We start from the raw sequence: 26,554 nt of genomic DNA on the forward strand, positions 1-26,554 counted from the left end.
CCCTGTCTGATTTTAAACTCTTTGCTTGCAGGGTTCAAGTCTTCTCCTATTTTTTGTCTCCAGAACCTGACAAATATTGTGCAGAGTGGGTACTAACAGAACCCTTTATATGTGATGCCATGATGGTATATCTTGCTTTCAGTAAAAACAATGCCTTCCAAAGGTACCCTTGTAGACAAATTATGCAGGTCCAGGAAGGGCAAAAGTATCCTCTGATGGGTTTCTACAGCTTGAACAGTGGAACTCAGCAAGTGTTAATCTGCTGGGCGATGTAACCATGGAGATCCACCCTTCCTACCCAGCTCTTTCTTCTTCAACATCAATGATTTAGGTCAAGACATAGATGGTAGGCTTAGCTAATATGTTCATAGAGGAGGGTTGATGCAGATAAAGTTTTAAAATAGCTCAAAGTACTGGAATCAAGGATAAAAGAAGAATGTGACAAACACTAGATTCTGATCCTTCTCTAGCTTGTCCCAGCTAGAGTAGCTCGAATAGTATGAAGCTGCTCTAAAATTTAGGATGTTGGCCATGGAATAAAATTCAGAAACCTTTTTAATGAATGTGCACAAATGCCTCAAAGATCTTGACACCTCTCCTGATTTATATTTTAAGAACCAGCTTCCTATGGCACATGGAATAGCATGTCTTGTGCAATATAACATAAATATTAATGAAGTCCAATCCAAATATAAAGATACAGTGCACATATGCTAGAAATTTAAATAGTTCCAGATAGTTCTATGCATTCAGGTACACCATTTCTAAGCTGTGTGTTCAGGTCCAGGTAAAGTGGGAATCAGATTTTTCCTCAAATTTAATCCTCCTGGCAGCCAAAGAATGTGTTAGAAACTATGGAGATTACTGTCTATTTTCAGAGCATTTTTTTTTTTTAGCTCCTCTTTCTCTGAATCCTATATATCAAAAGGAGAGATCTAGCTGTTCTTATTGAGAAGTATCCTTTCTTTTAGAAAACAACTTCCTTTATTTTCATTTTAAAGATATACATTTATTGTAAAAACATTTGGAAAACACAGAGCATAAAAGCAGCTATAATGTCTCCCTACGACCTCCTCCGCCTACTACCTAATCTCTCCCTACTACCCCTTTCCCTACAAAATAGCCGATTGGATGGGTTTCCTTCCTTTCTTTGTTCTATTTATTTATGTCATTTGATCTAGTTCAGAGTGTGGAGAGAGAGCACTCTCTTTAGGGTTTTACTGTAAAGGTCAATGGATTCAGCTAAGTAACAAGAAAACAACCACACTTTACATTTGTATAACTGTTTTAATTTATCCAAGTACATTGACATCCATCATCACATGTGGTATCACATCAGATGAACTAGACCATTTATCAGGAAACTAAGGTCAGAGAGAAGAGGGGGGTCTTGCCCCACATCACATGGCTGGGAAGGGTCAGAGCCAGAATTTGAGGTCTCTAGATTTCTTATCTAGAGATTTTCCCCTACAATAATTTCCATTGTCTTTTCCAGTTAAAGTCTATATAACTATGTATGGAAATTCCGTTTGAGAGCTAGGACTTCTACTTCTTGTGGTTTATTTTTGTGCCATAGAACACATTTGTATTTAATGTGTCTTCTGAGCAGCCAGCCTGGGAACTTTGCCACCGTCATATCACAGCAGCAGTTGGCTCACCGTGCGCCAGTTTCCTCTGTCGCCTGAGCAGCTGGGCTCGGTCCCTGGCAGCAAAGCTGCCTGTTGGGCTCTTTTGTCAAAAGAAGAAGCTTGCCTCCCAGCGTCTCTCCTAGTACCTGCCTCAGCCACCGTGTGCATATTCGTAGCTGTGCCTGTAACTAAACTAGCCAGCTCTTGCTGGAAGTGTGGACATTTCAACAGAGAGCTTTCTATGTAAGTGATCCCTTGACCATCTGGCTCTCACCTTCCTGTCTGGCCCTTGCCAAATTTCTTTACCACAAAAAGCAGTTCCATATTTGCTAAGGCTTCTAATTTCTACTTTTTCAGTTTCCTTTTTTTCAATTTCGGTTTTTAGCCACTTACCTATGTCATCTTTCCCCCTCCTGATTCCAATATTTTATGTAAGTCTGTTAAATAAGGCAGACTCAGCAATTGGATGACATCTATGATTTTGTGGAAGGGATGTTTCAATGAGATTTTGAGCTTAACATCCCAAATGAGATAGGGGTTAAAAAGGAAAAAAGAGGCAGGAGTTGGGGGAAGGAGACCATGTAAAGAGAAATCGGGTGAGGGAGACCATGGGAAACTCAGGAATTTCTGAATGGGGCACTTCAGTAAAAAATAAATAAATAAAATGTTTCTATGAGATTGACTCTTCATATGAATTATGGGTATTGTGAAAATTATCATATCTGATTATTGACTTTTGACATATGTTTCTCTAGCAATTTGAAACTGACACTTCATCAGGAAATGCTTGTCAGTTTTATTTTTTAACATCAAAGACTATCTTCAAAGTAAAAATGTATTTTCACACAGAATTCTTATAGATTTTCCTGAAAAAAAAAATGTGGTCAACCTATTCCTTGGGCAATCAAAGCCAGCCAATTGCATTAATTATCATTCTTTATTCATTACAAGCCCTCTGGCAATTCTGTTTGGAACTATTTATGCCAAGGTTCTAATACCATTTGTGTCTGGATTTTGTTTTGTTTGAGACCAGTGAAAAGTTTACGTAACTGTTAGAAAAAGAGCAAGGCCGATGCTGGGATGTGAGTGGGTTTGTGAGTGAACCAGTTGAGGTGCCCCACACGCTTGGTTCAACTGCCTTCTTTTCTGGGCTCTGAGCTCATCACTCTCAGCGTGGTGTCCATCACCCCTGGACAGAGCTGCACCTGAATCTTTAACCAGCATCCCTCTCTCTACAAATCCCACTCAGACTGCTGTTTAGAAAAGCATGATCAAAGCCACATTTAGGTGCCTATGGTGAGCCAGCTAGTAACTCATCCTAGCCCATCACAGACACTACCCACCTCAGCACAGTCAGATGTACAGCTCAAGGGCCAAGCAATCAAACCACTCTTTTTGCTTCCAAGCAGCTGACAGTTATTGATTGAACTCAGTGGTGCTTTAGCTTAATTTGGTCAAGAACAAACCCAAATGGTTTCATCATTGAACTTCCCAACTAGGTTTCTGTTGATCATCCCTAGATACCTCATCTCATAATAGTGAAAGGCAAAAAAAAAAAAAAAAAATTACCTTATCTTTTGGTGCCAACTGGTTTCAATATAATTGCATCAAATCCCCACTCATCTTATTTCCCTTAACTAATTGCCTCAAATTTGTTCTTTAATTTCATACCTGTTCTCCCAGCGGGAGCGTCACCTCTTCTGTAGGTGGAGGAAAACACGGGTTCCTTGGGTTCCAAAGAAGCCCTGCTTATTCACAAACTGAAATCCGTGATGTCTTACCTGAGCTCATTCTCAACCCTGAATCCTTTCCTTCGAGCCAGCTCCATGAGGAAGGTTCTGCGGGTGGTTCCCATTTTCTTCTCCAAAATGAAGAGGACCAAATCTCGAAACTTGATGTCATAAGAAGGGGAGGCCATCGAGGCACCCACCTGCCTGGGTCTCTTCTTCCGAGGGCCCGAGGGGCCCACGTGCAGTGGATCCATGGGAAGAGGCTGCTGCTGCCTCTGGCTGTGCCATCAAGTGGTGTCTCCAGAAGTGAGGGAGAGCCTGCCCCTCCTTCATAAGGAGCCCTGATGTCATCTCACCACCTCACGGGGCTCTGCCCTGTTCATGACTTCCTGCTGAAGATCCATGGGGAATTGCTACCTCTGTTCATTTGTCCAGTACAGAGATGATAATGGAAATGGTAAATTAACTTTTGCCTTCCTATGCATAATCTCATCAGATCCTCAGAATAACCTTTTGAGGAAGGTAGGGAAGCATCATTTTTCCATGTTATTAATTAATTAATTAATTAATTAATCTATTTACTTATTATAAATTTCTTGAGACCCCTCTTGTCTTTATTTATTTATTTATTTATTTATTAACATCTTTATTGGAGTATAATTGCTTTACAATGGTGTGTTAGTTTCTGCTTTATAACAAAGTGAATCAGATATATGTATACCTATATCCCCATATCTCCTCGCTCTTGCGTCTCCCTCCCACCCTCCCTATCCCACCCCTCTAGGTGGTCACAAAGCACCGAGCTGATCTCCCTGTGCTATGCGGCTGCTTCCCACTAGATATCTATTTTACGTTTGGTAGTGTATATATGTCCATGTCACTCTCTCACTTTGTCCCAGCTTACCCTTCCCCCTCCCTGTATCCTCAAATCCATTCTCTAGTAGGTCTGTGTCTTTATTCCCGTCTTGCCCCTAGGTTCTTCATGACCATTTTTTTTTTTTTTTAGATTCCATATATATGTGTTAGCATACAGTATTTGTTTTTCTCTTTCTGACCTACTTCACTCTGTATGACAGACTCTAGGTCCATCCACCTCACTACAAATAACTCAATTTTGTTTCTTTTTATGGCTGAGTAATATTCCATTGTATATATGTGCCACATCTTCTTTATCCATTCATCTGTTGATGGACACTTAGGTTGCTTCCGTGTCCTGGCTATTGTTAATAGAGCTGCAATGAACATTGTGGTACATGACTCTTTTTGAATTATGGTTTTCTCAGGGTATATGCCCAGTAGTGGGGTTGCTGGGTCATATGGTAGTTCTATTTTTAGTTTTTTAAGGAACCTCCATACTGTTCTCCATAGTGGCTGTATCAATTTACATTCCCACCAACAGTGCAAGAGGGTTCCCTTTTCTCCTTGTCTTTATTTTTGATGATTTTTTAACCTCCCAAGTAGCTTGCATTCTCTTCCCCTCATAGAGTAGCACTGCAATACATTGGATTTCTGTAGTTAGCATGGGTGTTATTCATCGTGTATGGTTGTCTTGATTTTACATAAATGGCCTTGTTATACTTCTCATCCTGCTGATCACCTTTTTCTTTTTCACTCGGAACTATGTTTTCAGATCCTTTCACATTGCTCTGTGTTCTTATCTTTTGCCTCTAATTGCTCCATTGTATTTCATGGTGGGCATTTTAGCTATGCTGGTGTATTTTATAAGTTGGGAAGCAAAGGCTCAATGTACTCAAGATCACAGAATAAGGGGCAGAATCAGATCTTGATTTAGATCTTTGGGTTTCAAATGCTAAATATCTCAGCTTTTCAGTAGACTAATGTTGTCTGTTCAGGAGACTAAGTAGTCTGTTATATAAGCCTAAAATTAATCTTTTGGGATGGGATGGGATGATCTTTAGGTGAGAATTACTGCCATAAAGAGACATTTTCATAACTTTATGTGTAAAATAAAATTCGTGTCTTTCATCAATACACTTTACTAATCTCATTTCCAGAACGTCTACTCTGTGGCCATGGCAAGCACCTACAAGCCTTAGCTGATTGAATCCTCACAACACCAGTGTCTGGTAGGTACTAACATCCCCACTGGGTTTAACAACTTTCTCAAGGTCACAGAACTAGTCAATGGTCACAAGTAGGAAATGACTGAATTTAATCTGAGTATAAAACCTGTGCTCTTAACTGCAAAGAAGCCTTCCTCTATATGTGTCTTCCCCAATAACAAATCTGAGCTCTGCTCATCCATTCTGCCATATTTGAGACTGTTGCTACCTTCAAAAATACGTGAACTCCTCACCACAATACCAGGGAAAAGTGATATGACAGCTGCCTTCAAGCATTTGCAAAGCTGTCTGTGTTGATTAAGAGAGAAAGATCAAAAATCTTCAGATGGAACTTATAGAGTAATAGATTTTTTTTGGCTCCACCCAGCAGCTTGCAGGATCCTAGTTCCCGGACCAGGGATCGAAACCACGCCCCTTCAGTGGAAGCACGGAGTCCTAACCACTGCCTCCAGGGAATTTCCAGAGTAATAGATTTTAACTTTCTGCGAGTAAGAACTTTTTATTAACTAGGGCTCTCTAAAAATAGAGAGGCCACATTGCACAGTGGGATATTACAGGTCATGAAAATTGTTCAAATAGAGTCCAAACAACTGTTTGTTGAAATGTTACAGAAGGGATTTAAACATCTGGTAAGACCTTTACTGCAGTTCTGCCGTTCCAGTGTGCTGTGATTGCTTGCCAAAGATCAAAATCTGGGATGAGAGTCCACTGTGGTCTTCACTGGTAGGCTTTTGGTTACTGAAGTGCTGAATGTTTCACATGAGAAGGCAGTCTTAACTACCAAGTGGCCCTGCAGCCTGGAGTAGGGGAAAGATTCTGACAAGAATCTGGGATTGTCATGTTCTCCTCCAGGGTATGGCCAGAAGAAGAACCGGTATGTCACCTAAGTGGTAAAGGGGATGGAGAAGTACAGAGACATGGCTGAGAGCTCAGGCTCTGACATCGGGCTGCCTGTACAAATCTCATCATCTCCCTTGCTTTGGAACTGTGACCTTGAGCACGGGGCTTCACTTCTCTAAGCCTCAGATTTCCCCATCTGTAAAATGAGCATTGACTGAGGTAACCCACAGAAACTCCTGAGTGGAGTGTTTGGCACAGAGGAAGCACTTTAAATAAATGTCAGTTGGTAGTGATTTCGTGTTTTGTTTTTAGAGAAGTCCCACTTTGATCTGAAATCATTTCTATGTGATATATAAAGCTATTAAATCATCGAAATATTATGCTAACCAATGTCTTATTTAATTTGCTTTGAATCATTAGTATTGGAAAGATTACTATCAAAAATTAAAAATGTGATGATGCCTGTCTGGTTATTAGGTTATTGTCTCTCAATCAAGAAATCTCTCTTTCTATGATCTGCTCTATGAGGTTGGGGCTAGGACTGTGCAAACTCCATCTCTCATGTCATCTGGCTCCATGTTGGGCCCTGCCAATAGGGGGCACTAGAGAGAGAGAGACTGCAAGCCTGGAGAGAGGAGGACTTGACCCTTTTGATTTGCTTGCTGATACTGGCAGGGTCTTCTCAATAATGGTTCTTCACTCTGGCATCTCCAGCTCTTTTTTTTAAACCTTTCTCCCCCTTTTTTGGCACAACCAGACACAGCTTCATCATACCCTTCAGAGGTACCAGCACTAGCCAGGAACATCTACTTCTCAGAGGTCTGAGTCCCAGCTCTGCAGGGATCTTCCTATGAACTCCTACAGCACCACCAGCAGCAGGCAGCACCCTTTCCTCAGAGATCTGGTTTCCAGCTCCATGGGGACTGCCTGCTCCAAACTTTCAGATTTCAACAATGCCCACTCCGTCCCTTTGTTCCTGCAGCCCTTGGGGTGGGACATGCTTCCTACAGTTACTCTCTCTGAGATATCTCAGTGTTCTCATTTTGCTTTGTAGCCTTCCGATGCCTGCTAAACCAATCTCCTGTATTAAATTCTCTTTGTTGAAAGATCTAGTGTGCTTTCCTATTTCCTAACTGGACCCTGACTGATAAATACATTGTCCAGTGAAAGTGAGGGTGTAGGAAATGGAGAATCACCTACACTGCTGAAGGCATACTCATTCTAAGGGGAAATTTGTCTCAGAAATGATACACATATGACTGCTGGTCATAGCCCATTGGCCAGAATCAGCCACATAGTCCACCTAACTACAGCAGAGCTTGGAAATGCAAGGGAGCACATAGGATTTAAGGGGAGTGTTCCTGTTTCTGCCATGCCTAGGATCAAGCTAAGTGCTGACAGATGTGAAGACTCGCAGTCAAGGGGACATTACTGCACCTGCACCAAGCTTGGGGAAGAGATTAAGGAGGGCCAGAGCCCTACACTTCCTAGAGGAGAGGCTTCAAGAGGGGGACCACACTGTACAGTGGTCAGGCCATTCTGGGCACTTGTCAGAATTCCAAGCTGTGGGTATGGTCCTGGGGACAAGAAGATGTGATCCCCCTGAAATAACTTCATACCAATTTTTCCTTCTTTCAAGCATCATATAGAGGTGAAAGTACTTTATAAAGCACTAAAGTACTTGGGGCTATCCTAAGTTTGGGTCAGGTGCCCTCCGTGCTCCCACAGTCTTCTGTGTCTCCTTGCCCATAAGAGCACATATTATTCTGTGCTGTAATACACTAATCCCTTGTGTGTACCTTCTATTGGACTGTAAATCCTGTTGGGGCAGGAATCATGTAGGTCATATGAACATCTGAATCCCCAGCACCTAACACAGCTCCTTGTACAGTAGGCACCAGTAAATGTAGAATAAACTAGAAATCAAATCTAACTTGGTGTTTTTGTTAAGCTTTTATGCTGTTTGGATAACTATGATATGAATCTTCTGCCATGTCTCCCTTTCTCCACGCTACAAGTTCCCACCTAAATGTCTCTTCAATGTGAGCAAGTATAACACAGTAATAAAGGAGCCAGACTACCTGAATTCAACACCCAGACATTTATGAGCTGTGTGACCTTCGGTAAGTTATCAAACCTCTCTGTGCCTCAATTCTCTCATCTGTGCAATGGAGGTTATAATGATTTCTATGTTATAGGTGGTTATAAGGACTAAATTACCTCAAAGAGTCCTGGCAGGCAGCAAGTGCTAAAAAGTGTTCATTGTCATTATAATAGCTCAGCTTTCTTGCCCCCTTCCCTCCCCTGTCCCCCTGTGGTGCTCCCACACAATTGAGAGGTATTTCTGTCAGAGTACTTCTCACTGGACTTTTGATTTCCCTGGACTCTTCCAAAAGTGGTGTCAGGCCCACTCAAGAACGAGGATCTCAACGAGACTGGAAGGGTGTCCTGCCATGATTCCCAAAATGGGTGCTGGGTGACACTATTCTCATGAAGTGTTCCATGCAAAAACATGCAAAACAGAAAGTTCTGTGGTATATTAAGGGAAGCCAGAAAACCTTTATGTGTATTAGACTATTCAAGACTTCGGGGAGCCTTGCAGTAAAGAAACCTGTTTATTTTTGGTTAGCCCAATGTATTCCCAACTTGCTTGTATTTTTGGTTTGTTTGTTTGTTTCCTAGAACACTTAGATCACCTTGTTGAACACCACAGGTGTTGACAGCTACATACACACTCAGCCTGGGGTCTTGGAGTTAGGCCTGGTAACCACCTGCCACTCACCAGGTGTGTGGTCTTGGGCAAGTCACTTAACCTGTGGGCTTTTCAGCTTCCGATTTGTAAAACGGCAATCATAGTGCCGATTTCATTGCATTGTAAGTGATGAACAAGATAACATGAACATAGCCACCTGGCCCACTGGGGGTTCTTGGTCCCTTTCTACCCTCCCCTTCGTACTGCCACCCCCATGTGCTGGAGACACAACCAGTGGTCCTGGCTTGGGTAGGTGATTGGCAGCTATGAGGAAACAGAGAGCACACCTGGCCATTGGCTGCCACTCTCCGGCTCCTATGCAGTTGCTGTTCTTCTTCATTTAATCTTGATTTGTTTTTCCACCTGGAGTAATACTTGGTGTCTATATGATTGATCTTAGAGACCTTTATTGAGTATGAGTATCTGGGGCAGGGGAGAAGGGAAGGGAGAGGGTTGCAGGCTCTCCCTGGCTTGGGTGGAGAAGTGGGCTTCTTCCCGTCAAAAGAAGAAAAAAACCCAAAACGTTATTTTTGTCCCGAGAAGTCTTGTTGTTCTTCCGTTTCTGTGCATTAGAAGAAGTCAGTTTGAGAGAGAGAACTTCTGCTTCCGGTAGTTTTATTTTCTTTTATATCAAAAATCTTGTATCATCTACTCACTTCAAGCTGTCGATCTGGGAACTCTGCCATCCTCAAATGTGCGGGCAGGGCTTTGTTTTGGTTTGGTTTCTCACCAAGCACCAGCTTCCTCCGCTGCCTGAACAGCTGTGTTTTGTTCTCAGCAGCAAGTGTTTTTTGGAGCTTTGAACTGCCTCCTTGGGAAAATTCCTGGAGTTTCCTGAATGACAAAAATCTTGGAAAATTTGCTTCTTGCTGCTGAGAATCAATCTGTAGCTCTGTATCCTTGATGCCAATAAATACCAGAAAATTCTATATTTTAGTTATAACTTGAGGTTTCCCCTTCATCCACAAGGTGAAGAATGATGGCAAGAACAAAGGAATTGATGGAAACAGCAGCTTATTTGTGACTTCTAGTCTTCATTCAAAAATATTTATTAAACTCTATGACGCAAATGAAACTATCTATGAAACAGAAACAGAATCACTGACATAGAGAACAGACTGGTGGTTTCCAAAGTGGGGTAGGGTTGGAGGAGGGATGGAGTGGGAGAGTGGGGTTAGCAGATGTAAGCTATTATATATAGAACAGATACACAACAAGGTCCTACTGTATAGCACAGGGAACCATATTCAATATCCTGTGACAAACCATAATGGAAAAGAATATTTTTAAAAAAGTATATATGTGTATAACTGAATCACTTTGCTGTACAGCAGAAATTAACACAACATTGGAAATCAACTATACTTCGATAAAAAAAATAAAAAATATTTATTAAACTCCAGCTGCGGACAAAATGGTGGGTGAAAGCATGGGGGTCATGCATGGAGGTAAGAAAGTACAGGTATTCGCCTTGAAGAAGAGTTTGAATAGGAGAGTTGGGATTTTACTTGCAGAGAATTGGGAGCTGTTGAAGGTGTTTGAGCAAAGGCACAATGTGATGAAATGGAGCCTCAGGAAAACCAACCAGGCAGTAACGAATGGGATGAATTGGAGAGGTAGAGAGAAGGGAAGAAATTAGGAGACGGTTGGATTAATCTAGGCATGAGGTAATCAAAGACTGATCTGGGTCAGCAGGAGAGAACCTGAACCGAGTCTAAAGTGACGGAGGCAGGCCCTGGTGACTGTGCTGTTGGCCGTGGGTTGGGTCGACTGGGGTTAGCAATGGCTGCTGGGCCCCTGGGATAAGTCCCCCAGTGCTGCCAGAACCTGGGGATATCCTAACCTTTATCTCCAGTTCATTCCTCTCCCTTGAAGGCCTAGCCCATTTAGGGTCCTCTTACGGGTCTTACTCAAAATGTCTGAAACAGAACTACCATCCTCACTCCCCAAACTTCTTCACCTCTCTCCCCAGATCCTTTTAATTCTCTCCTTCTCACTTGATAGTGTTTCTGAAGTAACCAGTAACACCTCTATCCCCTCTGGATTGCAAACCAGAAATAAACACAGGAGTCAGATAGGCGGCCAGGAGCCTGTGAATGTTTAACAATCAGCTCTCAAAGTTCTAGAACATTTAACCTTTGGATCTTGTTAGCTGGCACTAGCCAGTTCTGATACACCACTGTGATCTGAGTCACTAGATCAGTTTTGTTTCTAGTAAACTGGAGAATCCGACTTGATTTTTTAGCTCCTAGCTTCAGGACACCTATGATTTAAATGAGAAGTTGATGGCAGAATCGTATGATGACGATGGCATAGCAATCGTGGTCATCTGTAAAGATGTTAGGCTCTGTGACGTGCATTCACCTTCAACCTCACGCTCACTCTTCAGGGCACCCTAGAGGATGTTTAACTTGCCCCTCTTACAATCTCTTGCTGGAGGAATTCAGAGGACAGAGGGGCAGGGAGAGGCAGAGAATTTGCTCACAGAGGAGGGGACCTGTCCAGGGCCGGGAGGGCTGCACCAGCTCTCGGAGAGTGCTGAAAGCCTGAGTAGGCATTGAGAAGCTATGCAGAGCTTCTGAGCAGAAGAGTGGCAGGAGGAAGTCAGCCTAGCAGTGATGCTGCAGTAGTCCAGAAAGGGGACACCTCAGAGACATGGAGACCGAGAGGAGAGAGCTGATGGAGGCCTAAACTGAGGTCATTCATTCATTCATTCACAAATATTTATTGTGCGATTACTATGCTACAGGCACTATCCTACACAATAAGAATACAGAGTGAATAGAACAGACTATCCTGGCCCTCATGGAATTTACATTCTATCACGGGGTGGTGGTGGTGGGGGAACCAATAAATACAACTAATAAATGAATTAGAGTTGGCCAGATGGTGATAAGTGCTATGGAAAGAATAAAGATGTTAAGGTGGAGGTGAGGGTGGCAATTTAGATTAAGATGATCAGAAGGCCTCACTGAGGAGGTGACATTTGGGCAAAGACTTGAAAGAAGCTAATGGCCGTAGGAATGGAGACCGGGGGTAAATGTGACAGACCAAGGAGGCAAATCCGAAAGAAACAACTTTGTGAAGACAGGATCTCACAGTCATTTAGACAATGTTTTGGAAAACAATAGGATCATAGCCAAAATTGTAAAATAGATAGAATTAAACCAAATTTGGAATGTGTTTGACCTTTATGGTTTGAAAAGAGTCAGCTGAGTTTTCAATTATTCTTTACTAGATTCTATGGGGCAAATGTTACATTGCAGTAGTACTTGTAACTCTAGGGGTCTGAGATGGTCTTAGGTCAGAGTGAAATGAACAGCAAACCGAGGCTGATGGTAATAATATGCTTCAAATTCCCTGATTGCTCCTAGTTCCTTAGGAATGGGCCTTTCCGCCTCCTCCTGCTACAAACATTTATCACCAAGGTCACCGATCCCCCCTGCAGTGGATGCTGTGGTGTACTGCCTAGAGCCCCCCTTCAGGACCCAGGCACCCATTTCCTCTGCTGCTGGGAGTGTTGCCAGCGGATGGCTCACTGCCAAAGTGAGCCACCTGGCCTGAGGTCAGGACCGTCTCTGGGGACAGCTGCATCTAATTCCTGGTGGGGGAGGTTTATGAAGGTGAGGCCATCTTGTTTCAAGGGGTGACAACCCTGAAGGACTCCCCAGCTCCAGAGCACCCTGTGGGATTGACTGATGCCTGTGTTGTGACTGTGCTGTGGGTCAACTGTTGCCTCTGCCTAGTCCACTCCCTTCACTCCTCCACAGATGTTGATCCCAAGAGCATCCTCAATAGACTTCCTGCATACAAATCCCCATTTCAGGGCCAGCTTCCTGGGAACTCACACTAAGAACACCCCTTTGTTACTTATCCTATTTTGATTGCCTTCTGATCCTAAACTACCTTTCTTTATGTAGAGAAGCATGACTTGTCCTACGTGGGTCAAAACCTCCTTTTTTTTTTAAAACATCTTTATTGGAGTATAATTGCTTTACAATGGTGTCTTAGTTTCTGCTTTATAACAAAGTGAATCAGATATATGTACGCCTATATCCCCATATCTCCTCACTCTTGTGTCTCCCTCCCACCCTCCCTATCCCACCCATCTAGGTGGTCACAAAACACTGAGCTGATCTCCCTGTGCTATGTGGCTACTTCCCACTAGCTATCTATTTTACATTTGGTAGTGTATATATGTCCATGTCACTCTCTCACTTCGTCCCAGTTTACTCTTCCCCATCCCCGTGTCCTCAGGTCCATTCTCCAGTAGGTCTGCATCTTTATTTCTGTCCTGCCCCTAGGATCTTCATAACCTTTTTTTTTTTTTTTTTTTTTAGATTCCAAATATATGTGTTAGCATACGGTATTTATTTTTCTCTTTCTGACGTACTTCACTCTGTATGACAGACTCTAGATCCATCCACCTCACTACAAATAACTCAATTTCATTTCTTTTTATGGCTGAGTAATAGTCCATTGTATACGTATGCCACATCTTCTTTATCTATTCATCTGTCAATGGACACTTACGTTGCTTCCATGTCCTGACTATTGTAAATGGAGCTGCAATGAACATTGTGGTACATGACTCTTTTTGAATTATGGCTTTCTTAGGGTATATGCCCAGTAGTGGGATTGCTGGGTCATATGGTAGTTCTATTTTTAGTTTTTTAAGGAACCTCCATACTGTTCTCCATAGTGGCTGCATCAATTTACATTCCCACCAACAATGCAAGAGGGTTCCCTTTTCTCCACACCCTCTCCAGCATTTATTGTTTGTAGATTTTTTGATGATGACCATTCTGACTGGTGTGAGGTGATACCTCATTGTAGTTTTGATTTGCATTTCTCTAATGATCAGTGATGTTGAGCATCCTTTCATGTGTTTGTTGGCAACCTGGCTTCTTTGGAGAAATGTCTATTTAGGTCTTCTGCCCAGTTTTGGATTGGGTTGCTTGTTATTTTGATACTGAGCTGCATGAGCTGCTTGTAAATTTTGAAGATTAATCCTTTGTCAGTTGCTTCATTTGCAAATATTTTCTCCCACTCTGAGGGTTGTCTTTTCATCTTGTTTATGGTTTCCCTTGCTGTGAAAAAGCTTTTAAGTTTCATTAGGTCCCATTTGTTTATTTTTGTTTTTATTTCCATTTCTCTAGGAGGTGGGTCAGGAAGGATCTTGCTGTGATTTATGTCATAGAGTGTTCTGCCTATGTTTTCCTCTAAGAGTTTGATAGTGTCTGGCCTTACATTTAGGTCTTTAATCCATTTTGAGTTTATTTTTGTGTATGGTGTTAGGGAATGTTCTAATTTCATTCTTTTACATGTAGCTGTCCAGTTTTCCCAGCACCATTTATTGAAGAGTCTGTCTTTTCTCCATTGTATAGTCTTGCCTCCTTTATCAAAGATAAGGTGACCATATGTGCGTGGGTTTATCTCTGGGCTTTCTGTCCTGTTCCATTGATCTATATTTCCGTTTTTGTGCCAGTACCATACTGTCTTGATTACTGTAGCTTCGTAGTATAGTCTGAAGTCCAGGAGCCTGACTCCTCCAGCTCTGTTTTTCTTTCTCAAGATTGCTTTGGCTATTTGGGGTCTTTTGTGTTTCCATGCAAACTGTGAAATTTTTTGTTCTAGTTCTGTGAATAATACCATTGGTAGTTTGATAGGGATTGCATTGAATCTGTAGATTGCTTTGGATAGTATAGTCATTTTCACAATGTTGATTCTTCCAATCCAAGAACATGGTATATCTCTCCATCTGTTTGTGTCATCTTTAATTTCTTTCATCAGTGTCTTATAGTTTTCTGCATACAGGTCTTTTGTCTCCTTAGGTAGGTTTATTCCTAGGTATTTTATTCTTTTTGTTGCAATGGTAAATGGGAGTGTTTCCTTAATTTCTCTTTCAGATTTTTTCATCATTAGTGTATAGGAATGCAAGAGATTTCTGTGCATTAATTTTGTATCCTGCTACGTTACCAAATTCATTGTTCAGCTCTAGTATTTTTCTGGTAGCATCTTTAGGATTCTCTATGTATAGTAGCATGTCATCTGCAAACAGTGACAGCTTTACTTCTTCTTTTCTGATTTGGATTCCTTTTATTTCTTTTTCTTCTCCGATTGCTGTGGCTAAAATTTCCAAAACTATGTTGAATAATAGTGGTGAAAGTGGACTACCATGTCTTGTTCCTGATCTTAGAAGAAATGGTTTCAGTTTTTCACCATTGAGAACGATGTTGGCTGTGAGTTTGTCACATATGGGCTTTAATATGTTGAGGTAGGTTCTCTCTCTGCCCACTTTCTGGAGAGTTTTTATCATAAATGGGTGTTGAATTTTGTCGAAAGCTTTCTCTGCATCTATTGAGATGATCATATGGTTTTTCTCCTTCAATTTGTTAATATGATGTATCACGTTGATTGATTTGCGTATATTGAAGAATCCTTGCATTCCTGGAATAAACACCACTTGATCATGGTGTATGATCCTTTTCATGTGCTGTTGGATTCTGTTTGCTAGTATTTTGTTGAGGATTTTTGCATCTATGTTCATCAGTGATATTGGCCTGTAGTTTTCTTTTTTTGTGACATTTTTGTCTGGTTTTGGTATCAGGGTGATGGTGGCCTCGTAGAATGAGTTTGGGAGTGTTCCTCCCTCTGCTATATTCTGGAAGAGTTTTAGAAGGATAGGTGTTAGCTCTTCTCTAAATGTTTGATAGAATTCACCTGTGAAGCCATCTGGTCCTGGGCTTTTGTTTGTTGGAAGATTTTTAATCACAGTCTCAATTTCAGTGCTTGTGATTGGACTGTTTATATTTTCTATTTCTTCCTTGCTCAGTCTCGGAAGGTTGTGCTTTTCTAAGAATTTGTCCACTTCTTCCAGGTTGTCCAATTTATTGGCATATAGTTGCTTGTAGTAATCTCTCATGATCCTTTGTATTTCTGCAGTGTCAGTTGTTACTTCTCCTTTTTCGTTTCTAATTCTATTGATTTGAGTCTTCTCCCTTTTTTCTTGATGAGTCTGGCTAATGGTTTATCAATTTTGTGTATCTTCTCAAAGAACCAGCTTTTAGTTTTATTGATCTTTTCTATTGTTTCCTTCACTTCCTTTTCATTTATTTCTGATCTGATCTTTATGATTTCTTTCCTTCTGCTAACTTTGGGTTTTTTTGTTCTTCTTTCTCTAATTGCTTTAGGTGTAAGGTTAGGTTGTTTATTTGAGATGTTTCTTGTTTCTTGAGGTAAGATTGTATTGCTATAAACTTCCCTCTTAGAACTGCTTTTGCCGCATCCCATAGGTTTTGGGTCATCGTGTTTTCATTGTCATTTGTTTCTAGGTACTTTTTGATTTCCTCTTTGATTTCTTCAGTGATCACTTGATTATTAAGCAGTGTATTGTTTAGCCTCCATTTGTTTGTATTTTTTACAGAATTTTTCCTGTAATTGATATCTAGTCTCATAGAATTGTGGTCAGAAAAGATACTTGATATGATTTCAATTTTCTTAAATTTAACAAGGCTTGATTTGTGACCCAAGATATGATCTATCCTGGAGAATGTTCCATGAGCACTTGAGAAGAAAGTGTATTCTGTTGTTTTTGGATGGAATGTCCTATAAATATCAATTAACTCCATCTTGTTTAATGTGTCATTTAAATCTTATATTTCCTATTTATTTTCATTTTGGATGATCTATGCATTGGTGAAAGTGGGGTGTTAAAGTCCCCTACTTTGATTGTGTTACTGTCAATTTCCCCTTTTATGGCTGTTAGCATTTGCCTTATGTATTGAGGTGCTCCTATTTTGGGTGCATAACTATTTACAATTGTTATATCTTCTTCTTGGATTGATCCCTTGATCATTATGTAGTGTACTTCCTTGTCTCCTGTAATAGTCTTTGTTTTAAAGTCTATTTTGTCTGTTATGAGAATTGCTACTCCAGCTTTCTTTTGATTTCCATTTGCATGGAATCTTTTTCCATCCCCTCACTTTCAGTCTGTATGTGTCCTAGGTCTGAAGTGGGTCTCTTGTAGACAGCATATATACGGGTCTTGTTTTTGTATCCATTCAGCCTGTCTATGTCTTTTGGTTGGAGCATTTAATCCATTTACATTTAAGGTAATTATCAATATGTATGTTCCTATTACCCTTTTCTTAATTGTTTTGGGTTTCTTATTGTAGGTCTTTTCCTTCTCTTGTGTTTCCTGCCTATAGAAGTTCCTTTAGCATTTGTCGTGAATCTGGTTTGGTGGTGCTGAATTCTCTTAGCTTTTGCTTGTCTGTAAAGGTTTTACTTTCTCCGTTGAATCTGAATGAGATCCTTGCTGGGTAGAGTAATCTGCTTTGTAGGTTTTTCCCTTTCATCACTTTAAATATGTCCTGCTCCTCCCTTCTGGCTTGCAGAGTTTCTGCTGAAAGATCAGCTGTTAACCTTATGGGGATTCCCTTGTATGTTATTTGTTGTTTTTCCCTTGCTGCTTTTAATATTTTTTCTTTGTATTTAATTTTTGATAGTTTGATTAATATGTGTCTTGGCCTGTTTCTCCTTGAATTTATCCTGTATGGGACTCTCTGCGCTTCCTGGACTTGATTGACTCTTTCCTTTCCCATATTAGGGAAGTTTTCAACTATAATCTCTTCAAATATTTTCTCAGTCCCTTTCTTTTTCTCTTCTTGTTCTGGGACCCCTATAATTTGAATGTTGGTGTGTTTAATTTTGTCCCAGAGGTCTCTAAGACTGTCCTCAATTCCTTTCATTCTTTTTTCTTTGTTCTCCTCTGTGGTAGTTATTTCCACTATTTTATCTTCCAGGTCACTTATCCGTTCTTCTGCCTCAGTTATTCTGCTATTGATTCCTTCTAGAGAATTTTTAGTTTCATTTATTGTGTTATTCATCATTGTTTGTTTGCTCTTTAGTTCTTCTACGTCCTTGTTAAACATTTCTTGTATTTTCTCCATTCTATTTGCAAGATTTTGGATCATCTTTACTATCATTATTCTGAATTCTTTTTCAGGTAGACTGCCTATTTCCGCTTCAGTCGTTTGGTCTGGTGGGTTTTTGCCTTGCTCCTTCATCTGCTGTGTGTTTCTCTGCCTTCTCATTTTGCTTATCTTACTGTGTTTGGTTGGGGTCTCCTTTTTGCAGGCTGCAAGTTCGTAGTTCCTGTTGTTTTTGGTGTCTGCACCCAGTGGCTAAGGTTGGTTCAGTGGGCTGTGTAAGCTTCCTGGTGGAGGGGACTGATGCCTGTGTTCTGGTGGATGAGGCTGGATCTTGTCTTTCTGGTGGGCAGGACCGTGTCTGATGGTGTGTTTTGGGGTGCCTGTGACCTTATTATGATTTTAGGCAGCCTCTCTGCTAATGGGTGGGGTTGTGTTCCTGTCTTGCCAGTTGTTTAGCGTGGGGTGTCCAGCACTGTAGCTTGCTGGTCATTGAGTGGAGCTGGGTCTTAGCGATGAGATGGAGATCTCTGGGAGAGCTTTTGCCATTTGATATTACATGGAGCTGAGAGGTCTCTGGTGGACCAATGTCCTGAACTTGGCTCTCCCACCTCAGAGGCACAGGCCTGACACCTGGCTGGAGCACTAAGACCCTGTCAGCCACACAGCTCAGAAGAAAAGGGAGACAAAAAGAAAGAAAGAAAGAGAGAAAGAAAGAAAATAAAGTTATTAAAATAAAAAAATTATTATTAAAAATAAAAAAATTAAAAAGTACTGAAAAAAAAAGAAAAAAGAAAGAAAGAAGAGAGCAACCAAAGCAAAAAACAAATCCACCAATGATAACAAGTGCTAAAAACTATACTAAAAAAAAAAAAAAAGGACAGACAGAACCCTAGGACAAATGGTAAAAGCAAAGCTACACAGACAAAATCACACAAAGAAGAATACACATACACACTCACTAAAAGAGAAAAAGGAAAAAAAAATACATACATCTATATATTTAAAAAAAGGAAGAGAGCAACCAAATCAATAAACAAATCTACCAATGATAATAAACTCTAAATACTAAACTAAGATAAACATAAAACCAGAAACAAATTAGATGCAGAAAGCAAGCCCCAAGTCTACAGTTGCTCCCAAAGTCCAACGCCCCAGTTTGGGATGATTCGTTGTCTATTCAGGTATTCCAGAGATGCAGGGTACATCAAGCTGACTGTGGAGATTTAATCCCCTGCTCCTGAGGCTGCTAGGAGAGATTTCCCTTTCTCTTCTTTGTTTGCACAGCTCCTGGGGTTCAGCTTTGGATTTGGCCCTGCCTCTGCGTGTAGGTCACCTGAGGGCGTCTGTTCTTCGCTCACACAGGATGGGGTTAAAGAAGCAGCTGATTAGGGGACTCTGGCTCACTCAGGCCGGGGGGAGGGTGGGGTACGGAATGCGGGGCGAGCCTGCAGCGGCAGAGGCTAGCATGATGTTGCAACAGCCTGCGGTGCGCCGTGTGTTCTCCCGGGGAAGTTGTCCCTGGATCACGGGATCCTGGTAGTGGCGGGCTGCACAGGCTCCCGGGAGGGGCGGTGAGGATAGTGACCTGTGCTTGCACACAGGCTTCTTGGTGGCTCCAGCAGCAGCCTTAGCGTCTCATGCCCGTCTCTGGGGTCCGCGCTGAGAGCAGCGTCTCGCGCCTGTCTCTGGAGCTCGTTTAGGCGGTGCTCTGAATCCCCTCTCCTCGCGCACCCCGAAACAGTGGTCTCTTGCCTCTTAGGCAGGTCCAGACTTTTTCCCGGACTCCCTCTCGGCTAGCTGTGGCGCAGTAGCCCCTTCACGCTGTGTTCACGCAGCCAACCCCAGTCCTCTCCCTGGGGTCTGACCTCCGAAGCCCGAGCCTCAGCTCCCAGCCCCCGCCCGTCCTGGTGGGTGAGCAGACAAGCCTCTTAGGCTGGTGAGTGTTGGTCAGCACTGATCCTCTGTGTGGGAATCTCTCTGCTTTGCCCTCTGCACCCCTGTTGCTGTGCTCTCCTCCGTGGCTCTGAAGCTTCTCCCCCTGCCTCCCCATCTCCACCAGTGAAGGGGCTTCCTAGTGTGTGGAAACCTTTCCTCCTTCACAGCTCCCTCCCAGAGGTGCAGGTCCCGTCCTTATTCTTTTGTCTCTGTTTGTTCTTTTTCTTTTGCCCTACCCAAGTACGTGGCGAGTTTCTTGCCTTTTGGGAAGTCTGAGGTCTTCTGCCAGCATTCAGTAGATGTTCTGTAGGAGTTGCTCTACATGTAGATGTATTTCTGCTGTATTTGTGGGGAGGAAGGTGATCTCCATGTCTTCTCTGCCTTCTTGAAGTTCTCTTCAAAACCTCCTTGAGGGCAAGGAGACTGTCCTTGACCTCTTTGTGTACCCTCCAGGGTCCTTATACATAAATAACTGTCCCTAATTACAGGCTTAAGAGCCCATTTCTGCTTTCATCCAGGAGACCAGTGAGAATTGTGTGGATGACACACCCTGGTGCATAGAAGAAGAGAGCTCAGGCCCACAGATGTTTGTGCCAAACCATTTCTCTAAAGCTGGTTTTGCAGCCAAAACCCTCTCTGATTCCCTGCCAGGAAGTGAAAGTCTTTTATCACCACCTGGGAGGAAAAAGGGGTTCAACCGCTCAGGCCCAGTAAAAACAACCTCGCATTGGTGAATATGGTATGAAACTCAGTTCTTGATACAACAACTTTGAGAAATTCCTGTTGAATGTGTGCTTCTCAAAGAGAATAATTTAGGGGGTGAGGAGCAGAGGCTCTCTTTCAGCATCATAACTTTTTTCATAAAGGTTTGTGAGCAATTGTTTACTTTCTAAAAATAACTGAAAAAAATTCATATGCAATGTTTTAAAACAGTGGAGACAATAGTTTAGCTTGTAAGGTATACGCTAAGTGGTGTGATTAAATTTAATCAAATGTTTTAGCTTGTAGAAACTGTGTAAAAAAGCCTGGCTCCTTTCAAAAGTTTTCTGAGGCAGCAGGTTACTTAGTCTCAGAGGAAATAAACCTATGCTCTACTAGTAAGTCTGAGCTTTATTAGAAAAGGCAGAAGAGAGTCCAGAAGAAAGAACTTTGGCTGAAGGAAGAGGTTTGCTTCAGATAGCTTTAGGGAAGGACAGAGAGAGAGAAGGGAGAGAGTTCCAGGAAAATCCAAGATGAGGCTGTCAGCTCTGAGAGGACAACTCAGTAAATTCTAGATGTTAGGGTCTCCTGGGGCATGGCGGGTGTCTTAGTCAGCTCAGGCTGCTGTAACAAAAATACCATATGCTGAGTGGCTTAAACAGCAGAAATGTATTTCTCATAGTTCTGGAGGCTGGGAAGTCCAAGATCAAGGTGCTGACCGATATGGTTCCTGGTGAAGGCCTTCTTCCTGGTTTGCAGACTGCCACCTTATTGCTGTATCCTCACATGGCAGAGAGAGAGAGAGAGATCATGTCTTTTGTGTCTCTCCTCTTTTTTTTTAATTTTAATTTTAATTTTTAAAAATTAATTTTTATTGGAATATAGTTGATTTACAATGTTGTGTTAGTTTCTGCTGTACAGCAAAGTGAATCAGTTATACATATATCCACTCTTTTTAGATTCTATTCCCATATAGGTCATTACAGAGTACTGAGTAGAGTCCCCTGTGTTATACAGTAGGTTCTTATTAGTTATCTATTTTATATATAGTAGTGTGCATATGTCAGTTTCAATCTCGCAATTTATCCCTCCTCCCTTTTCCCCCTTGGTAACCATAAGTTTGTTTTCTACATCTGTGACTCTATTTCTGTTTTTTAAATAGGTTCATTTGTACCATTTTTTTAGATTCCACGTATAAGCAATATCATATGATATTTGTCTATCTCTGTCTGACTTACTTCACTCAGTATGATTTTTTTGGTTTTGGCTACACCGTGTGGCTTGCGGGATCTCAGTTCCCTGACCAGGGGTTGAACCTGGGCCTCCTAACCACTAGGCCACCAGGGAACTCCCTGTGTCTCGTCTTATAACAGCACTAATTCCATTTATGAGAGCTCCACCTTCATGACCTAATGGGGTCCCAAAGGTCTCACCTCCAAATACCATCACACTGGTGATTAGGGCTTCAACATGTGAATGTTGGGGAGATATAAACATTCAGCCCATCACAATGGGTAAAAACAAAAACAAAACTGTAAAACACTGTTTGCCTGTGACATGCATACATTGTTACATACATACTTTTTTCTCTACTTAGAACTTTGGGTATGACCCTGGCTACACTAGCTGAGCTTTTAAAGTATCAGGGATCAGGCTGTATACCAGACTAATGGAATCTGAATCTCAGAGGGTGGGGGTGGGAGTTTGGGCATTTGTGTTTTTTACAAACTCCACAATTATCTTCCTGTACTGCCAAGTTTGAGAAACTGCTGGTTTAGAATTTTGTGTGTATGGCTGCCATTGCTAACTCTATTTTGTTCTCCTTTATATATAGCTAAAAAGATACAGAAACATAGACCCCTGCCCTACTCCCTTTTGATATTTGGATTTGCTAAATGAAATTACTACTTTTTTTTTTAAACATCTTTATTGGAGTATAATTGCTTTACAATGGTGTGTTAGTTTCTGCTTTACAACAAAGTGAATCAGCTATACATATACATCTATCCCCATATCTCCTCCCTCTTACGTCTCCCTCCCACCCTCCCTATCTTACCACTCTAGCTGGTCACAAAGCAGGGAGCTGATCTCCCTGTGCTATGCGGCTGCTTCCCACTAGCTATCTATTTTACTTTTGGTAGTGTATATATGTCCTTACCACTCTCTAACTTCGTCCCAGCTTACCCTTCCCCAACCCCATGTCCTCAAGTCCATTCTCTACGTCTGAGTCTTTATTCCTGTCCTGCCCCTAGGTTCTTCATAACCTTTTTTTTTTAGATTCTACATATATGAGTTAGCATATGGTATTTATTTTTCTCTTTCTGACTTACTTCACTCTGTATGACAGTCTCTAGATCCATCCACCTCACTACAAATAACTCAATTTCGTTTCTTTTTATGGCTGAGTAATATTCCATTGTACACATGTGTCACATCTTCTTTATCCACTCATCTGTCGATGGACACCTAGCTTGCTTCCATGTCCTGGCTACTGTAAATAGAGCTGCAGTGAACATTGTGGTACATGACTCTTTTTGAATTATGGTCTTCTCAGGGTATATGCGCAGTAGTGGGATTGCTGGGTCGTATGGTAGTTCTATTTTTAGTTTTTTAAGGAACCTCCATACTATTCTCCATAGTGGCTGCATCAATTTACATTCCCACCAACAGTGCAAGAGGGTTCCCTTTTCTCCACACCCTCTCCAGCATTTACTGTTTGTAGGTTTTTTGGTGATGGCCATTCTGAGTGGTGGAAATCACTACTTTTAACTGGTGGAACATTTTCCTCAATATTCTGGACAACTCAAACTTACACCAACCAACACTTGCCAAATGGCATCAAGCAGGGCATCAGGAGAAGGCATTGCCCCCCTTTGAGTACTAGCTCCGCTTCATCACCACCCCGTGAGACAGTGTCCAAGATGCCACAGGGACACATGGTCAGATGCTTCTCCCATATACCCAGGTGCCATCTTGGGGGTGTGACATTTCCTGGAGTTTTCCAAGCAGAAACTGAGTTACCTAATGGGACAGTTTAAATTCTTGGATTGAACCAAAATGGCCAGATGGGACTAAACTTTATTTCTTTCCCCACATTCCAGCAAGAAGAAAGAAAATCAGCTTTTCTCTGGACAAAATAACAAAGCTCACATTTTCTCTTTACACATAAGGTAAGGTAAGTGATCTTACACCCTGACACATGAGCTTATAAAACAATCTGCATATGCCTATGTGTATGTATATGCCTCCATAGATGGAGAACTCAGAAGTACAGGCCAGCGGTGGGCAGCACCTGGCATAGTCTGGGATTCTGGTGGCAGAGAAGAAATACCAGCTTCTTGGAGGCAAATCCTGACATACGCATATGGGAAATGCTGCAGAATGAAACCCATCAGTGGTGCCATTGACAAGCCAGTTTGCCGGGGAACTACTGACATCATTCAGTGAGCTGGCCAGATGCAGTGGGGCTTCATTCCCAAAGATTCTGTTGCCCCACGCATGGAAGTTCTAGTTGTCACCATTTGGTGTCACTATTTTCTATCTTAAAATGTCTCTAGGTTGTAAAGCAAAGTTCCCGTTGGAGAGAGTCTGGAGCATTTGACTGTGAATAAATTACTTTATTTAAAATTTTAAAAATATTCTTCCAGCAGTTTCTCAATCTTGGCAGCCCAGGAGGGTAACTGCGGAGCTTGTGAAAAAGCACACAGACGCCCAGCCCCACGTCCACCTTCTCAGATTGGGGTTCCATTGGTCTGGGATGGAGCCTGGTCCCTGATATTTTTAAAGCTCAGGTAGTTCTATTGTGTAGCCAAGGTTGTGAACCAAAGTCCTAAGAAGAGAACCAATATTTATGTAACAATGTATGCATGTAACATGCAAACAGTGGTTTTTGGTTTTGCTTTTGGCTTTTACCAATTGTTATGGGCTCAGGGTTTGTCTCCCTGAAATTCACTCCTTCATTTTCTGCTTTGTAATTTTCTTCCCTTTGTGAAGAAAAAGGGCAGCATCCTCTTTATCTACAAAGGCCAGCGTAGGATTACACCATTCATTTATATGACCAACGGATGTTGAAAATCAGCATGGTGTAATACAGGTCCCTCCTCTTACAGAGCTTTTGGGGTTCCAGCTGTCAGCATAAACTGGGCAGAGGAAGCCACTGGAGGCAGCAGTACTGTGGAAAGAGGCTGGCCCTGGCTTTGAGTCTGGCTCTGCCATTTAGCAGCTGTGTGGTCTTGGGCAAGAAACTTAACCTCTCTGAGCCAGTCTCCTCATACATAAGAATGCATAATAAACACCCAGTTTATCATGAAAATTAAAGGTGTTACTTGCACTCACGGGTACTTACTGAATGTCTGTTTAACATGTAGGTAGGGGTTGCTCTGGCCTCATGGTCCTCCAGCTCTGGAGCTGTGCAATAGTGTGGGGTTTGGAATCCAGTCTAGGTTCCATCATTTACACCTGATGACAGGTAAATGGCTGAAATCCTCCATGTGTACATTTAAATTATAGCTATTGCCCATCTGCAAATTGCTTTCCATGAGGATGTACTAATTTACACTCAGATTATATACCATTTTCTCACACTCTTAACACAGTGTATTATCAAATATTATTATTTGGGATCTTTGACAATCTGACATGTGGAAAAAGGTATCTCAGTGGAGTTTGCATTTGCATTTTCTTTAATATAAGTGAGTTTATGCCTCTTTTCACCTATTTCTATAAACCACCCATCTATATCTTTGTCTTTTTCTGTTGGGTGTGTTGGCTTTTTCTTACTGATTTGTGGGATTTGTTTACATATTACAAAATTAGCCCTTTTCCTGCATATAGGTTGCAAATACTTGCCCCAGATTGTCTACTGACTTTTGATTTGGTTAATGGTGATGTTTTTCAAACATACAGATTTTTTAATATAGTCAATATCTCAATCTTATCTTTTATGACTTCCATGTTTTGTGTCATATTTAGAAAGCCCTTTCCCACACTGAGATTCTAAAACAGGGGGTGGGGGGGAAATCCCATGTTCTCTTTTAGTTTTCTTGTAGTTTTATTTTCATGTTTAAATCTTTAATCTGCTTGGAGTTTATTTTTGTGTACAAACTGAGGTATTGGATCCAAGTTTCCTCTCCTCCAAGAAGCTTTTGAGTTGTCCTAGATCCTTTTATTAAATAATCTGTATTTTCTCCACTGATTTGAAACCTACTTAGGTTTTGAAAGAAGGTCAGTAACTTCTACATTTGGCAGCAGGAGGATGTCCAAGCTGTAGAACTTTACGCTCTTAGCTCTTTCTGAATTGTGTCTCTTGTCATTTGGAAAAAGAAGAAATAAACATGCATTGATCTGAAAATTTAGTTCAGCAAATAGCTGTGTGGGAGGGTGGAAAGAACATGGGCTCAGAAAACCTGACTTCACTTCTCCTGTTGAGTAATTGTGGGCAAGTCACTTAACTGCTCTGTGCCTCAGTTTTCTCCTCTGTAAAACAGAACTAATAATAGCATCTATGTCATACTATATCGTGAAGTTCAAGAGCATTAATAAATGTGAAAGAGCTTTATAAATTATAAAGGGCAATAGGCATATTACTTGTTCTTTGAATTTTTACAAGTTGGTACAGCATTACCAGTTGACTTAGGCAACAAAATTCTAGATTTTTTAATTTATCAATTTTTTTGAAATCCTTCCAACTTCTTTGGAGATGGTTAACTTCTTTCTCCTTGCTGGTGAGCATTCTGAGTTTGCTAATTTTTGTTTATTTGTGTGTTTTCTGACAGCATCTGAGTTGGGGAGGTAGTGAGAGGAAGAGAAGGGAAGATTAGAAAGTTAGAATCATCCATTCGGTTTTGAGGGAGAGGGAAGTGAATCTGCATGGGGGAAGGAGAGAGATTTGCTGGAAGGATGGAAAACAGGGAGAATCATAGGGAGAGTGAATGAGCTTATCTGCAATCTT

General features: G+C 41.5%; 1 protein-coding gene across 1 annotated transcript in view; it reads right to left on the reverse strand.

The window, feature by feature from the left end:
- DNTT (DNA nucleotidylexotransferase) overlaps positions 1-3,630 on the reverse strand; it is a 36,149-nt gene extending 32,519 nt beyond the window's left edge. The window contains exon 1 of the mRNA XM_059899875.1: positions 3,410-3,630. Coding sequence (XP_059755858.1) covers positions 3,410-3,612 — 203 coding nt within the window. The 5' untranslated portion in view covers positions 3,613-3,630. The remainder of the gene's footprint in view (positions 1-3,409) is intronic.
- Between the last annotated feature and the right edge of the window lie 22,924 nt (positions 3,631-26,554).

Source organism: Balaenoptera ricei, chromosome 16, assembly GCF_028023285.1.
Source record: "Balaenoptera ricei isolate mBalRic1 chromosome 16, mBalRic1.hap2, whole genome shotgun sequence".
NCBI lineage: Eukaryota > Metazoa > Chordata > Mammalia > Artiodactyla > Balaenopteridae > Balaenoptera > Balaenoptera ricei.